At 39.3% G+C, this 15,558-nt stretch overlaps 1 protein-coding gene across 1 annotated transcript; it reads left to right on the forward strand.

Moving 5' to 3' along the window:
• Positions 1 to 392: 392 nt before the first annotated feature.
• On the forward strand, positions 393 to 14,463 carry LOC308321037 (phosphorylase b kinase gamma catalytic chain, skeletal muscle/heart isoform-like). Its single transcript, XM_080771818.1, has 10 exons — positions 393 to 775; positions 2,343 to 2,495; positions 5,449 to 5,627; positions 6,632 to 6,686; positions 6,788 to 6,853; positions 7,381 to 7,544; positions 9,458 to 9,548; positions 10,805 to 10,958; positions 12,346 to 12,471; positions 12,618 to 14,463. Exons 2-10 carry the CDS (start codon positions 2,404 to 2,406, stop codon positions 12,882 to 12,884), a joined length of 1,194 nt encoding a protein of 397 aa, XP_080627944.1. The 5' UTR covers positions 393 to 775; positions 2,343 to 2,403; the 3' UTR covers positions 12,885 to 14,463.
• The last annotated feature ends 1,095 nt before the right edge of the window (positions 14,464 to 15,558 follow it).

Consider the following 15,558-nt stretch of genomic DNA (forward strand, 5'->3'; position numbering starts at 1 on the left):
CACATGGTGAGCTAGATCTGCTATTTCTTTAAAGGTTTGTCAAATGTTGGTAGTTGTACACTTATGGAGGGAATTCATTCACTTCACTCAATGAGTTCTGATACTATATGCCAATGCTTTTCCTCGAGTTAAAATTTTACCTGTAGCCTACCACACACAATTATTTGTATTTACCACATTTACTTGTAGTTGAACTACTTCACTTGGGTAAACATTTTGTATTTCCTCCATGACTGGACAAAGTGGACATGATGTCCGCTTTCCTGGAAAGATCAGCCGTCGAACAACCTAAGAATCTCTATTTTTAGACTACCAGCCACGGACAAAGTACAAACGGTAAACTAACACCTGTTCTATATCGCTCTATTTTGTCGGTGCAACGGCTTAACGCACATTATTTAATGAAAGGTTTCATGTGAAAGATGAAATGTAGGAACACACCGTGCCGTGGTGGTGGGCTGGGCTGGTATCAGATGTAGGAACACGAGCTCCAGGGTGTTATTACTGGATTATGACTATGAACAGTATGAAGATTATGTACTCGGTGAATACTGATGGTCTGGTTATTTTTGGCGTCTGACATTTATACTCACCCTGCGCAATGGCAGCGGCCGGAGCTATGTTGACAGCACGTAGCCAAGCCTACCATACACCGGACCGGATGGTCTGATTCCAGCGTTGTTGTAGGTGCTTTATGACGGGGTTTTAATTATAATAATGGACTTGGAGTACCTACATCTTAAATAATCGGGACTATTAATCACACATTCATACGGTGAGTGTTTCCTTGTTATTGTGCGTTTGCGTGATCGGTTCGTTCTTGTCATAAAACACTGATATGCAGAAAGGTCGCATAATGAGTATGTATAGGCTACTGTAATATAACGTTATTTATTTCCATTACTCCATCTGCAACATCTAACATTTCGTGGTCTGAAGCAATGAAAATAATTGAAGATGGATATCGTTAGAGGATGTTCTATGAATTCACGGCCAAATAGCCCTAGCCTGTTGAACATCATAGCCTATACTTATTGTAACAATTAAATAATGGTAGGCATGTTTGCAATATATATGCGAATTGAGCCTTTATTACGTTGGTAACTTATCAATGTGTTTTCTAGTCCAAGGCTGACTGTCTGTGCCAATCGTGTCTGATTATGTGCTTTGAAATGTCACCAGGGCTGTCATGAACTTGAACACCGTGTGCCACATAGGCTACTGTATCTATGCCATCCATCTCTGTCTCTCACAGTCTCTGTCTCATGTCTGCCTTTGGAGTTAAACTTAAAGCATTATAGGGCAGCCCATAGTAGCACTGCAGACTTGTCATTTATAGGAGCATTTCACCTATTTTCAATGTATCTTCATATAATGGTCCTCACTAATTTACACTATTTGCACTAATGTAACGAATTTGTATTTACTAATTTATCTACTTAACCTGTGTCCAATTAGTGGTCCATGCATGCAGTTCAGAGACCTGGCTGCTATCCTTTACATCAGTGGTTCCCAAAGTGGGATCCGGGGACCCCCAGGGGTCCTTGAGGGAGTTCCAGAGTTAAATTAACATTGATTTTACCATAGGCCTATAAACTGGGGGTCCTCCAGATAGAATGCCATTAAATGGGAGGTCCTTGACATGAAAACCTGGGAACCACTGCTTTACATTATTCATTCACTCATTCATATGGATTTTAAGATAATAGAATAGATAAATTATCATGCTCAAATAGTAACTATTTGCATTAGACTTAAAAACAAAAATAATTTAAATGAAATCTTGTTTGAATTTACCAAACCTGACGGTGCCTATACCGAAAAAAATAACCTTGATGTCACTGGTAGGCATGTTCCTGAACTGTCCACAGTCGTGACAGCCCTGTCTACTTACATACTGTAGATAAAAATACAAATGAGCATTAGTGTGGTCCAAAGGCTCTGGTGAGGAGTAGAAGATAAGTTGAAAGTGGTCCTTTAACTCTGTGTTTCTCAAAGTGGGAACAGGGGACCCCCAAGGGGTCCTTGAGGGGGCTCCAGGGGTTCCCCTGGAAACATTTGTAAATGTTGCATCAAAATCAAGCAATTTTAAACCTATTTACATCGGCTATTTATATCTGAGAACACATCTTGTATGGGTATCCTTGGCACAACGTGTTTTCAGATGGGGGTCCATGGCCAAATTGATATTTGGAGATCATTGACACACGAAAAGGTTTGAGAACCACTGTCTGCTTTAACCAACTTTAATTGTCAAACTGGCAAAGAATTGTGCACAATATACTACTGCAGTCCCTTTTCCCAACATGATGTACAAGTTACAATATGTGTTTTGTCTCCAGCCTTCTGACCGCTGTGGAGTAGCTCTGTTGCCGTGGTGACCCTCTCAACAGCCTCAACATCATGACCAAAGAGGAAGACATCCCTGACTGGGTGGGAGCCCAGGACTCCCAGGAGTTCTACGATAAATACGAACCAAAGGAAGTCCTGGGAAGGTGCGTTTGCAAATCCAAACACCACAGGACACACGTGGCGACTGGAGACCCCCAGGGTTCCAAGAGGTCCCTGGAGACCCCCAGGGTTCCAAGAGGTCCCTGGAGACCCCCAGGGTTCCAGGAGTTCCCCAGCTAAATGTGTTAATATACCATCAAAATCCATTCCTGCACTATTTCGATAATAGCCAACCTACAAGCTCACAATGCATTCTTTTTTTTTTAAACAATAGATTTAAAAACAATTGCACACAAATCTTCTCTTAGGGGTCCTTAATTAATGTAAAAATGTTTGAGAACCACTGGTCTAAAAGTACAGACCCAACAACACATGTGTACAGTGTCTACAGTAGCAATATAGTCAGATTCGTGGGGATTCTTTTTTACTCACTCATATACAAGCAGTGAAATGTTGGTGTGATAATGTTACTTCCAACTAACACGGGACAACAATTATGATGTAATACTACTAGATGTCATTGAAGTAAAAAATAATAATTTGAATGCAATATTACAGGTAAATATTACGTACAAATATACACTTCTATATAGCCAAAAACAGGAAATCATCATAAAAGGGTGAAAAAAACACAGTGAGGGGAAATAGTAGGCTACAGGCAATCAAGGGTTTAACCTCAAACAAATTGCAACACAAACTCTTTCAACTTTTTTGTTTCATAAATATATCACTAATAACATATCCAAGTAGGGGGAACATATTGGGGAACATGTGGTTAAAACATGTCCACAATCAACCAGAAACTGTGTTGGATGCAACTTTTTGGATGCGTCATTTTTGTAGGCTATATTAGGCTATGTTTAAAGTATGCACTGGGTATTTAATGTTCATTCCATATGCATTATTATGTGAAGTACTGTTTTTTGTTGATGGAAAGCACTGCATTTTCTATATCGGTATATATACACCTATCGGTATATTATGTAGATGTTAAACAGATCATTGGGGAGAGATGGGAACAGACCCTTATGGGACACCATTCTGCAAACTTCTGAGACTGCTGTGCTGGCCATCACTGGTCTGTAGAGTGAAGCTGCAGTTTAACAGCATCTCCATGATGAAGATCAGCATAATGCAGATCAGGGACTTCAATCCATGGTGCCAGACGGTGTCATAGTCCAACATCAACTTGGATGAGGTCCACAATATATTCTTTTACTTGCCAGTTAATGAATAATTTGTGTTGGGCAAATTAAGCTACATGTAACCGAGCTACGTAGCTGAGCTACATTTTTGCTGTAACTTATCTACTTTTTGGGTCTTTTTTGTAGCTTGTAGCTAGAAAACAAGCTACTTATTATTATTATTTTATTATTATTAATATCATTTTAAGATATTTTTGGGGCTTTTTTCCCTTTATTGATCGATCACAGTAGGTAGACAGAAAACGAGATGAGGGGAAGACACACAGCAAAGTTCATCGGGCACGGACTCCCCTCGGAGGGCAATGGGTCGCTCAGCAGAATAGCCTTCATTATTCGCTTGCCCTGAGATTTTGTCATTGAAACATCTTAAATAAAATCATTTTGAAAATAATAATCATAATCATTCATAATCATAATATTACAATTATTATATATTTCCCTTTCATACAGAAAATCCAGCATAAAGTGCTTCACATAATGAAATGAATATGAAAACGGAGTGCATAAACATGCATAATATACAGAAATAGCACTGAAGGGTTCCACATTTTGTGGCATTAATTTAGTCCCTTGTTAGTGCCGATTCTGGGGTGCACATGGTTTGTTTAACTCCCTCTGGTGTTGTGGGTGTGGACTTTAAGGGGTGTATTTAGACGGGTACATGGTTATCTTGGTGGTGTACAAGATGCTGTACCCCTGTCACCCCTAAGCCATTCAAACCGTGTCCTTGTTCAGTGCTTGGATAGACTGAGGCACATAATCTCTTGTTGAGCCTTGAGCCCCATGTGCTTTGAGACACCTCAGGCGCTCAGCCTGTCCATATACAAGATAACCATTCAAACATACTTCAAATAGTGTCCTGGCTATTCGCTCCAAGCAGTTGTAAAGGCTGCTCATTGTAATTCTCCACCATTGGCCTGCAGAGGGCGGTGCTGTTATGTAAATCAAAGAGGCCAGCAGTCAGCGTGAGTAAGCCTAGTTTGGGACAAAAGGTTTAGTGTGGAGGGCTGTCCCTGATTGGCCAGCCTGTTGATGTATTATGTAATTTCACACACAAGTTCCCACACTGAGGTCAGGAGGCCACTGGATGAGGCCATTTTGTTCCCCTGCTATTGGGTTCCTCACCGGGATCCCTGGGGCCCACACAACCCCACTGAAACCCCCACTGACCAACGAATAAAACACCCTGTTCACTGGTCCAGGGTCCTTCACACATATTACGTGACAAACCATAATGTATCTCCTTGTATTACTGCCATATTTTATACTTTATCATATCACGGTGGCGCGCAAAAGTAGCGAGAATATCCTGCTATTTTCGTTCTTTTTGAAACATTCAGAATCATTTAACTTTCACCTATAAATAATGACATGACCAACTGCTACTTTTGATATTTTTTTATTTGAATCCTGAAAAGTAACAGTGAGGTTTCCACCCAACGGAGACGATATGTCATTTTCTTTGTTGTCTCCTAGAGGTCATCATAGTCATTAATGTGCAGTAGCACTGCTATGATACAGTATTTCCCATATAACAAGAATAATTTATAAACTGGCTCTTGATATTAACCTCTGAGTTTATACCAAGTTTGAAGTTCAAATTTTTGTCACTACAAACATTGAATCCAGCTACTAATATGAACAGATATTGGCTTTGGTATGTACCACTCTTGGGAGTGAAACACACAGCTTTCCTTTGGTTTCCAGCTGTTCCAGCTTCTGAGGTAAGCCAACTAACAAGTGTGAAATGATAGGACTGATGCTAAAGACGTTTTGTGTCCTGTGATGTCAGGGGAGTGAGCAGCGTGGTGCGTCGCTGTGTAGACAAACGGAGCTCACAGGAGTATGCGGTGAAGGTCATTGACATCACCCCGTCAGACAAGATCACCAGCCAGGAGATGGAGGAGATCAGGGCGGCTACGGTGAAGGAGATCGACATCCTCAAGAAAGTCTGTGGACAGGAAAACATCAGTAAGCACAACACACACTAGGTAATGGTGTGGCTCCAGTGTGGTAGGACTTCATGTGTTCAGCCTTTGGCGTCACTCATCCATGATGTCAATTATTCAAAAAGAAGAAATTAGCCATTATGCCCGGGGACACAAATTAGTGAAAATAGCAGATCCACAAGTTCAAAAAGTGGCGCGAAAATACAATTATTTTTTCATTTTATTTATGAAAAACTCTAAAAACTTTAAATGTAGGAAATTAAAAAGAAGGGGGATATTTACTCGCGAGCCATGTTTAAGAAACAGTAATCTATGTCTATGACATCCATACAGTATCTATGAGGTATGATTCCAGATTTGGGCAAGATTTCATCATTACCTGATTCCAATTTACCGGTAGTTTGATTATAAAATGATGAAAAATTTGCTTGCTGAAATAAATAAATAAATAATAATAAAACATGAAAGAAATGCATGGCAGTATACTTCTTTGGCTTACTGGCAGTGAGACACAAGACATTTAGGTGCTGACCAGTCCAGTGGTTTGTGAGATTAGCTCTAGACAAACACAGAGCTATGACTATAATTTCACAAACCACTGGACTGGTCAGCGTAGAATTTCTTGTACTCGCTGTCAGTAGTCCAAGGAAGTACATTTCTTAAACTATCAAATTTTGTATATACCCTATATATTAATTAAATGGAGATCTGATCGTGATGAAACTTTAAAAAAATACGGAGTTGACTGACTTGATAGTCATGATTTCACAGTGCTGACACCATAGACTGACTGGCCTCAGGGAAGCCATACTGTTATTAAAGGCTTCTTATAAAAGCAGACTACAGTATTTCATTTTCACCAAAAATGAAGGTGGATTGATTGACATAATGTCCCGCTATTCTGCTGATGAGGTTAGTTAGTTGTGTATACCACAAGTTTTAACATGCCCACATACTGTAGATACAGCACTGTACAGTTGTTATTGAGTTGCTTATCTAATCACATGCCTTGCATTGTGTCTCCAGTACAGCTCAAAGACTGCTATGAGTCCAAAGCATTCTTCTTCCTGATTTTTGACCTGTAAGTTTAAACGTTTGAATTAGATATAGAGATATCTAGAGCAAACGGTGTGGACGGGACACCTTTTTGGTTCCAAACTTGTGACACTATTTCTCTGGCAGGATGAAGCGGGGAGAGCTTTTCGACTACCTCACTGAGAAAGTTACCCTGAGCGAGAAAGAAACCAGGTCAGCATTTTCTTGTTATGACTGTGACAAACGTGTGTTGAGATCACTTACCAGAATATTATCTAACCGTCAGTTTAACCACTTAAAAAGGTATTTCACTTTAAAGCACTTCTGGGATCTACTCTGACTTTTGTAGGCACCCCAATAAATTATTCGATATTTAGGTTTGATATGCATTTGAGGTTTGATATGCATTTGATCAGACACGCCCCACTCCTAACACGCCCATGGAACCAAGCCCTTGAGCTTTGATGTGTTTTCATCCATGCTGATGCTACTTTCGAAGTGCTCTGTTTATGTGATGTCACCAAATATAACCTATCATTCAATCAATCATGTTAACCACGTTTAATAGGACAATATCAGTCATCAGAACCAGAGTTTCTGGAATTTGACATTTAATGGGCTTATAGGAGAGACTGAGTCTGAGCTTATGAATATCAAGTCAAACTCAAAACTAGCAAACCCGCTTTAAAAGGTTAACTAAAACTAATGAAAAATGTTAAAAGTTAATAACCATGTTTCAGGAACATCATGCGAGCTCTTCTGGAGGTGGTGAAGTTCCTCCACTCCCAGAACATCGTCCACAGAGACCTGAAGCCTGAGAACATTCTGCTGGACGACCACATGAACATCAAACTCACAGACTTCGGCTTCTCCGTCCAGATCCAACCGGAACAGAAGCTCAACGGTCAGTGGTAGAGCATACATTGAAAATCCCACATTGTTGAAAGTACTTGTTCTGTGTTCCTGTGGCTTATTCTCTTTTCATGATGACACACAGACACAGCATTGTTTGAGTTCAAAGGTATTTGTATAGTCTATAGTGTCTTTTCACTTCAGAGTTCAAGGACACATACAAAAAAAGCAAACATCATCACTGGCTCTTTGATACATTTCTATTGTGACTTAAAGTGTGTTGCATGATTGCGCATGCGTTTTAAACAATGGAGTCAGTCAGACCCAGGGCCTAGCAGGGTCTACCACCAGTAGAATCTAGCTAAAACATACAGTAAGTACTGTTAACCAGTAAGACGCCCTGAGGGCGAGGAGCATGCACGCATCCGCTTGGGTGACAGCAGACTGCTGGGCGAGTGCTGGCACTTTGGCATGGGGGGTCAGATAAACATATGGAATGGCCATATATGGAGCATGTCTCTGTACAGGGTTTGATGAGGTCAGATCAACATAACGGAATGTCAGAACAGGAAGAACGGGATCAACATATGAAATGTTAGAACAGGTCAGCTCCATATACAGAATGGAGATATACTGTAATGGTTTATAAAACAAATGAACAGCATGCAACACACATTGTATGAGAGGAGACAGTGTAATCTCCAGCTATCAGGCTGTGTCAAGGAGACTATCTCTCCTCATGTATAATATCACAAATAATTGACAAAGATTCAAGGACAGCTATTTACAAAATGTAAATAATAACAGTGCCAAGATATCCTGTGTTACACTTGTGGGATACAGGCCCACAATAAGATACTCTTTCTAATAGACTGTATTGAACAGTGAACCCGCACATACTGTACAAAATTCAAATACTTTAATTTGTCACATATTCAGGAACATGTATGTGCAGTGAAATGTTGGTGGGGCAGACTCTGATATAAGTAATTCCCAACATATAATATACAAAATATACTGTAATACAAGCCGGTATTAAAAGGTAAGAAATAAAACAATATAATACAGGTACAGGTCTACTACTAGTAAAGGCTCAATCATAGTCTGGATATTCGGTGGTGGGGTGACCACTGCTCTGGTGGTGAGGTGACCACCGGAGCTGAAATAACGTTGAGCGGTGGTGAGTAAAAACAGAGGGAAGGGCTGGGGCGGTGGCGGTGGTTTGCTTGTCACCGCGGCTTGTGACGCCATGTTGTAGTTCGGTGGTCACCTCACCACCGAAAATCCAGACTATACTGTATGAATGAGCCTTAAGAAGTGGACTAGGATCAAATAGATACAATTTAGAATTACACCTTCCCTGAGTTACTGAGCTAGGAATAGGATAAAATATACAGAACGTAGACCATACAGAAAATAATGGATGAATTGCGAATAACCAAAGTTATCCAGAATATATGTAGCAAAAGAATGAAAATGATTAGATTAGATTCAATTTATTGTCACTGCACATAGTATACAAATACTTTGGCAATGAAATTAATAGCAGTACTGTATACAGTTATTATACTGTAGCTGACAGTATACAGCGAATAGCTGTGGAGGTCTCATTAGGCTTGTTACACAACCATCTTTCTTCTCTGTGATCCTCTCTGACAAATGTTAAGATGCAACTGGACACTGTCAGAGCTACGTTGACATTTTAGACTGGGCACCTCCTTTTTATAGGAGGTAATGTGCCAGAAGAGCATTGAGACCTGGCTGCAGCCATGTTTGAGGAAAGGAATTTAATGTAGAAATGTCACTTCAATAAAGTTTGATCTGTGGAACATCGATAGCATTCCTAGCGTTTTATACTTGCATGTATGTATGCATCATGTTGGCATTTAATAAAGCAAAAGCGTATGAAACCAGCTTACTGTTTAGCCATCTAATTTCCATGTGTGTGGTTCATATTGAATGCAGAGGTATGTGGGACCCCTGGCTACCTGGCTCCTGAGATCATTGAGTGTTCCATGGACGCCAACCATGCAGGATACGACACTGCTGTTGATATGTGAGTGTTTCTCAACAGACCACATTCATCTAAACACCAATCATCTAGATCAGGGGTTCTCAACGTTTTTGTCTGGGGAGCCCTGGAAATGCTTTGGCCATTTCTTGCGTGTCTCTCGCATATCTCTGCCTGCTTCAAGTAACTGTATTGTTTTCACTCACTGTTTCCAAACAGTTTACTGTGTTTACAGACAGTGGTGTAAGTTAGTGTAACTACCGGTAATTACAGTTACACAAATACTGTACTTAAAGGGATATTTCATTTTCAATAAACCTTTGGTTATTTTATCATCTTATGCTTATGTGAACATATGTGGGCTTATGTGAACACCCCAGACATTTTTTAAGTTGCTTGATTGCAACCCGCCCCCTTCCTATACAAATTTCAAACTCCATTTTAACCATGACAAATTCATCAAAACACCAGACCTTTTTTCTGGTGACTGATATTGTCCTTCTAATACATGCAGGGCCGTGTTTTCTCTTTTTTAATTTTTTTTAAAGAATGAGGAGGAATCAAAAATAATTATTAGAAATAAATGAAAATTGTAAATGAAAAAACACGGCCCCTCACGTCACGTATTAGAAGGACAATATCAGTCAATAGAAAAAAGGACGGGTGTTTTCGATGACTCTAACTTGGAGTTTGAAGTTACAATAGGAAAGGGGCGTGTATGATAAAATGAATATCAGATATCTAAATAGTACTGAGGAGAGCAACTTAAAAAACTGTCTGGGGTATTCACACAAGCCTGAGTAATGATAAAAATGACCACATTTTCTTTTTTTTAAGTGAAATATCCCTTTAAGTAACATTCTTAGGTGTTTTTACTTTCCAATTTTCCAGTTTTCTGTACTTTTACTTCTACTCCACTACATCAGAGGCAAATATTATGCGTTTACTCCAATTACAATTATTTGACAACATTAATTACTTATTTTTTATTACAAAACATTACCCACTTTAGCCCTATATACATTTCGGTTATCTGAAAATAACCGATCTACAAGCCCACAATGTGTCGCAAATCTGCTATTTTTAAATGTTTGTATACATTTTATACATTTGAAAACTTGTGAAATGGGACAGTATTTCTACTTTTGTACATGTAGATTTTCATACAATACCTTTATACTTTTACTCAAGGAGTTAATGTGCCTGAACAGAACAGCACATTGCATATTTCTACATCACAGTATTGATACTTTTACTTCTGTGAAAAATGTGAGTACTTTTTCCACCACTGGTGTTTCCAGGTGGAGTTCAGGGGTCATCATGTACACCCTGCTGGCAGGCTCCCCTCCGTTCTGGCACAGGAAACAGATGCTGATGCTCAGAATGATTCTGGCGGGAAAATATGACTTCTCTTCTCCAGAGTGGGAAGACCGCTCAGATACTGTTAAAGACTTGGTATGGTGTTATATAACTAAATTACTATTAACTTAACTAATACTATTAATTACTATAACTAATTACTACTTAGCCCCCCCCCCCATTTGATTGTAGGCATGAGTCCTGACAGAATGTATAATATGTATTTTATTAAAAATGAATACGTCATATGTATTTGTTTTAAAGGACCATACCAGTCTAATTCTCACTTCTCAGCCTACATTTTAAAACATCATTCACTGCTGTTCATGTTGAAATTCACAGGAAGAAAAGTAGACAATTCACCCTTTTGAAAGTCACCACACTGTTTTATCTCAAATTCACATCAATATGCCTGGAAAAATAGTTAAATGCAAGTGCTGTTTTAAGGTGCGCTAGCCCCTCCTATATTTAGCTATTAGTGTAGATTTATGTCTTACACAAACATTAAATTCCCATTGACAATGAATAGAGAATTTTATGTCGGTGTCTGAACAAATACGCCTAGTGTCTATTTTATGTCATGATGATGTACGATGATGAGAGCGCCCCTCACTTCACACAGGTGTGATTTTTTAAATTGTATCTCTTTAAGGAGGCTTTTAACGATACAGTGAGTGTTGGAGAGGATCTGACCATGGATCAATGGGCTGTCTGAGATCCCCATACTAGGAGCAGCCTAGGACAGTGTGACATCAGTAGTGTGACACGGCTTCTTTTGAAGATAGAATAAGACCCGTCAGCAGGTGTAGGAGTTCAGTTCAATCATCTTTACCCAGGTCCTAAAAACACTGCAAACAGACAGTGCAGAGAGCGAACAGGCAGATTGGATAACGAGTCGTTGGCTACGGAAGGCTATAGGTGGATCGGATAGGCATGAACATAAGCAAATACTCAATTGGCTGGAGGCGACTAGCAACAACACAATACCCTAATCTGGTCCGTAACTAATATTACCTGCAGTGGACCGCCTGCAGACGTAGGACAGCAGGTGCAGTCTTTTTTCAGTGAGTTTTAGATTTTAGATCACATTGTATTGTGTAATAATGTCTTTTGAATAAAGCCCAAATTGAAACAACCCGGAAAAGCAGAAGGTGAGGGGCAGTATTTATATCACCCCGATGACGTCTTACGTTATAATTTACTACCCTAAACAAACAAGGACATTGCTGGCAAAAAATTACATCATTCATAACTACCCTAAACAAACATTAAAAGTCCATGCATAGACTTGGCTGCCACATGACGTAATTTTGAAAAGCCATGCACCTCCAAAATCTCATATGTCCAAAACTGTTACTTTTCAGGATTCAAATTCAAAGATAGCAAAAGTAGCAGATCTACAAGCTTGTTCATCTGCAACGTTTTAGTTGTTACTTTGTGTATCTTAGTTGTACTTAGATTTAGATTATTTTCTGTGGTTCAGATATCCAGGATGTTGGTGGTGGATCCTAAGCAGAGATGCACGGCCATCGATGCTCTCAACCACCCCTTCTTCTCTCAGTATGTGGTGAATGAAAAACGACAGTTCAGCCCCTACAGGAAGTTCAAGGTAAGATTTAATACATGTTATGTTCATAAGCATAGAATAAGTCAATCATTTAATAATGAAACAAAGAACAAGTCAATACTTTTAACATAATGGTTCAAGCTGTGAGTGTGAGTAGACAGTGACATTCTCACGTGTTGTGTCACCAGGTCATCTGCATGACGGTACTCGCCGTCATGCGCATCTACTGTAACTACCGCCGGGCCAAGCCAGTCACCAAGGAGGTGATGAAGAGCGACCCGTACGCCGTCAAGCCCATCCGCAAGATGATCGACGCCTGCGCCTTCAAGATCTACGGCCACTGGGTGAAGAAGGGACAGACCCAGAACAGAGCAGCACTTTTCGAGAACACTCCCAAGGCCATCCTGCTGTCCATAGCTGCCGAGTCAGACGAGACACCCCTCCACACGTGGTAGTAATACTGTCAAACCAAATCCAGGTAATTTCAATGTCACAGTATTTTCCTGTGTTTTTCTGGGGATACAGCACTTAACTGTTTGCTCTAACCCAAGTAAAGCTTAATTTATTCTTTGTAGTATGACAGAGCTAACAATACGGCACATTTCGAGGTGTTGTTAGCTTGTAGATCTCTCCTTTTAGCAAGTAATTAATTAATTACATTAAACGGAAAGAGCTGGTGAAAAAGGGAGGGATGTAGAATTGAGATTGAGAGTTATGTTTCTTTCTTTTTGGGCAAAGTAAAGTCTTTTCCAGGGCTACTACCCACTACCAGCCCAACAGAATGGTTGAAGTCCAAGGCTGTGTTAACGTGACTAAAGCTAAGAGGACATTACTGTAGGTCGAGAATGGAAGATCTTCAATGTTGCATCATGTATGTGTGTCTTGTCTAGCATGGGAATTTACTGTCTGTACTGTATGAAATATTTAATTCACTAGAAAAAAGCCAAGAATGTTTGTTGTTAATTGATGAAGTTTTGTTTGGAAAAACAAACAAATCTATGCATTGATTTAAAGTTAAGAGAGTCCCAAGTTTACTGCATGTCATCTAAGACTTTGTTAGTGTCCAAAAAGAACAAATATAGATTTCGGGTCATGGGTGATAAACGGTCATCGCACAAATATTGTGCAACTAAGTGTTGCGATTTATGGACACCTGACAACATTTCTGACAATCTCAGTAGGTGATATATCAAAAATATATAAAGCCTAATGTCATGCATGAGTGCAATGTAGATCGAATGTAAAGGTCATTGTTTTGAAATGATTGCATGATGGAACCAAGTAGGAAAGAAATAATTTTCATAACTCTTACAACATAATGGTAAGCATTTATCTGAACTGTGAAGCATTGGCTTAGTTATCGAAGTACCGTAATACTGTACCTATGATACACTGTGAATACATATTATAGCCATGACATCAGGCAGTTAACTAGAAAAGAGCCATAAACCATACAGTATTTAGATTAATTTATGCATTTTCATGAATTCTCAGATAAGCATAATGTAATGAACATATTACTTTAATGGTATTGCTCCGAATTGCAATGTACCACATACTTGAAATGGAATGGAGTTAAAGTTGTAGGCTGTGTGGTTACTGCTGTTGTGGACTTATACATTATCATGGACTAAGTTACACGCTACTGTAACACCTCAAAGGGGAGTGAATGTTGTAAAGCTGCAGTCTGATTTTCACTTCCCAAGATGAACAATTTCTACCATTCTTCCAAGACAAAATCCCCACTTGGCCATGGGGGCTATTGCACTTATGAGATTTTTCAGGCAGTACTACTTGACACCAGGGTCTACTCTAATGTATCAATGGAAGAGTAGAGAGACCACCTCCAACCACTGCACATGTACAGTAGTTATATCGTATTAACATACTCTAATAATTCAAATAAACCTTTATTCATTACAATAGTTTCCGGATTGTAGCTTTAAGATGAGTGTTTGGTTTAAACATGTTATGTGTGTTTCAACTGCCAAGGTACTTGTGTATTTTATTTATTTATTAAAAAATACAATTGTGTTCAAAGAGTCAAGTCACTTTCTTTATAATTATATAGTATTTAGTTGTATACTTTTAATGTTAAATTAAACAGAACCATAGAGCACGTACAAATCCTTTGTGGTCATTTAACTCATTTAACCAAATGGACCCTTATGGTTCACTTCGGTGTTCAATTTTACTGTGTATCCGGAAACCAGTTAGAGAAATATTTACGCACAAAAGAGTGGCACAACCTTTGTTTCATCCATAACAAAAACATTCACATTGTAAACAGTCATTACATGTGGGGGGAGAGAGAGAGAGAGAGTTGGGAGTATCCAGGCAGAAAATGAGGCCTGCTGACAATGAATGTGTACATAATTAATGTTGACGTAAATAATCAATGATTTACTTTGTCCTTTGCTCTGCTGGTCTCATGTCATGCTTCCCCAGTTTCTAGGATTCAAAGTACTGTTGTCATCTGGTAGTCGTGACAACATTCGCCCACCAACTGCTCTCCTCTTCATTCACCCTTCATTGATGACACGCGTCTGTCTGTCCTGGAGGTTGAAACCGTTGAATACTATAGTGTAGTAGCTGAAACTGAAACCTAAACTACTGTAAACAAAAACACAGAATGAAAACTAAACTGTACAATGCAAAACTAACTAAAATAAAAGTTAAAACAAAAGAGTAGGCTAGCATATAAAACCATCTGAGTTTGAGTTTTTCCACCATATCTGTTTGTCATTAATTCTTTCATCCTTCTGTTTTTTTTAGCTTCAATAATAAATGAAAAACCTGAAAACCCCCAAACTAAGACTAAAGCTAAACTAAATGAAAACTACTAAAACCAGTCACTTCCAAAAACATAAATAATCTAAACTACAGCTGATTTAGGGGGATTCCTAAAACTACTTATGCACAAACTAACACCTGTGTGAAGTGAGTGGTGCAACTCGGTGTGGGGGTTCCCGGGGGGGGGGGGGGGGTTCCAGACCCACAGGAATGCCGGCCCGCGTCCGAAACAGTAGAGAAATGACAGAGTTACCGTGTACTGTACTGTCACTGTACTGTACTGGCACACCCGTAAGCATCATATATACAGTTAATACGTGCGTGTGTGTTTGTGTG

Source organism: Protomyctophum bolini (genome assembly GCF_963924005.1).
Source record: "Protomyctophum bolini genome assembly, chromosome: 9".
In the NCBI taxonomy this organism is placed as follows: domain Eukaryota; kingdom Metazoa; phylum Chordata; class Actinopteri; order Myctophiformes; family Myctophidae; genus Protomyctophum; species Protomyctophum bolini.

What these genes read in the sequence shown, in the direction of transcription:
- LOC308321037 (XM_080771818.1), top strand. Translation starts at nt 2,404, where the DNA reads ATGACCAAAGAGGAAGACATCCCTGACTGGGTGGGAGCCCAGGACTCC. An exon ending in ACCGGAACAGAAGCTCAACG is followed by an intron (nt 7,545 to 9,457) that starts GTCAGTGGTAGA and finishes TATTGAATGCAG; the next exon opens with AGGTATGTGGGACCCCTGGC. An exon ending in TACGACACTGCTGTTGATAT is followed by an intron (nt 9,549 to 10,804) that starts GTGAGTGTTTCT and finishes TGGTGTTTCCAG; the next exon opens with GTGGAGTTCAGGGGTCATCA.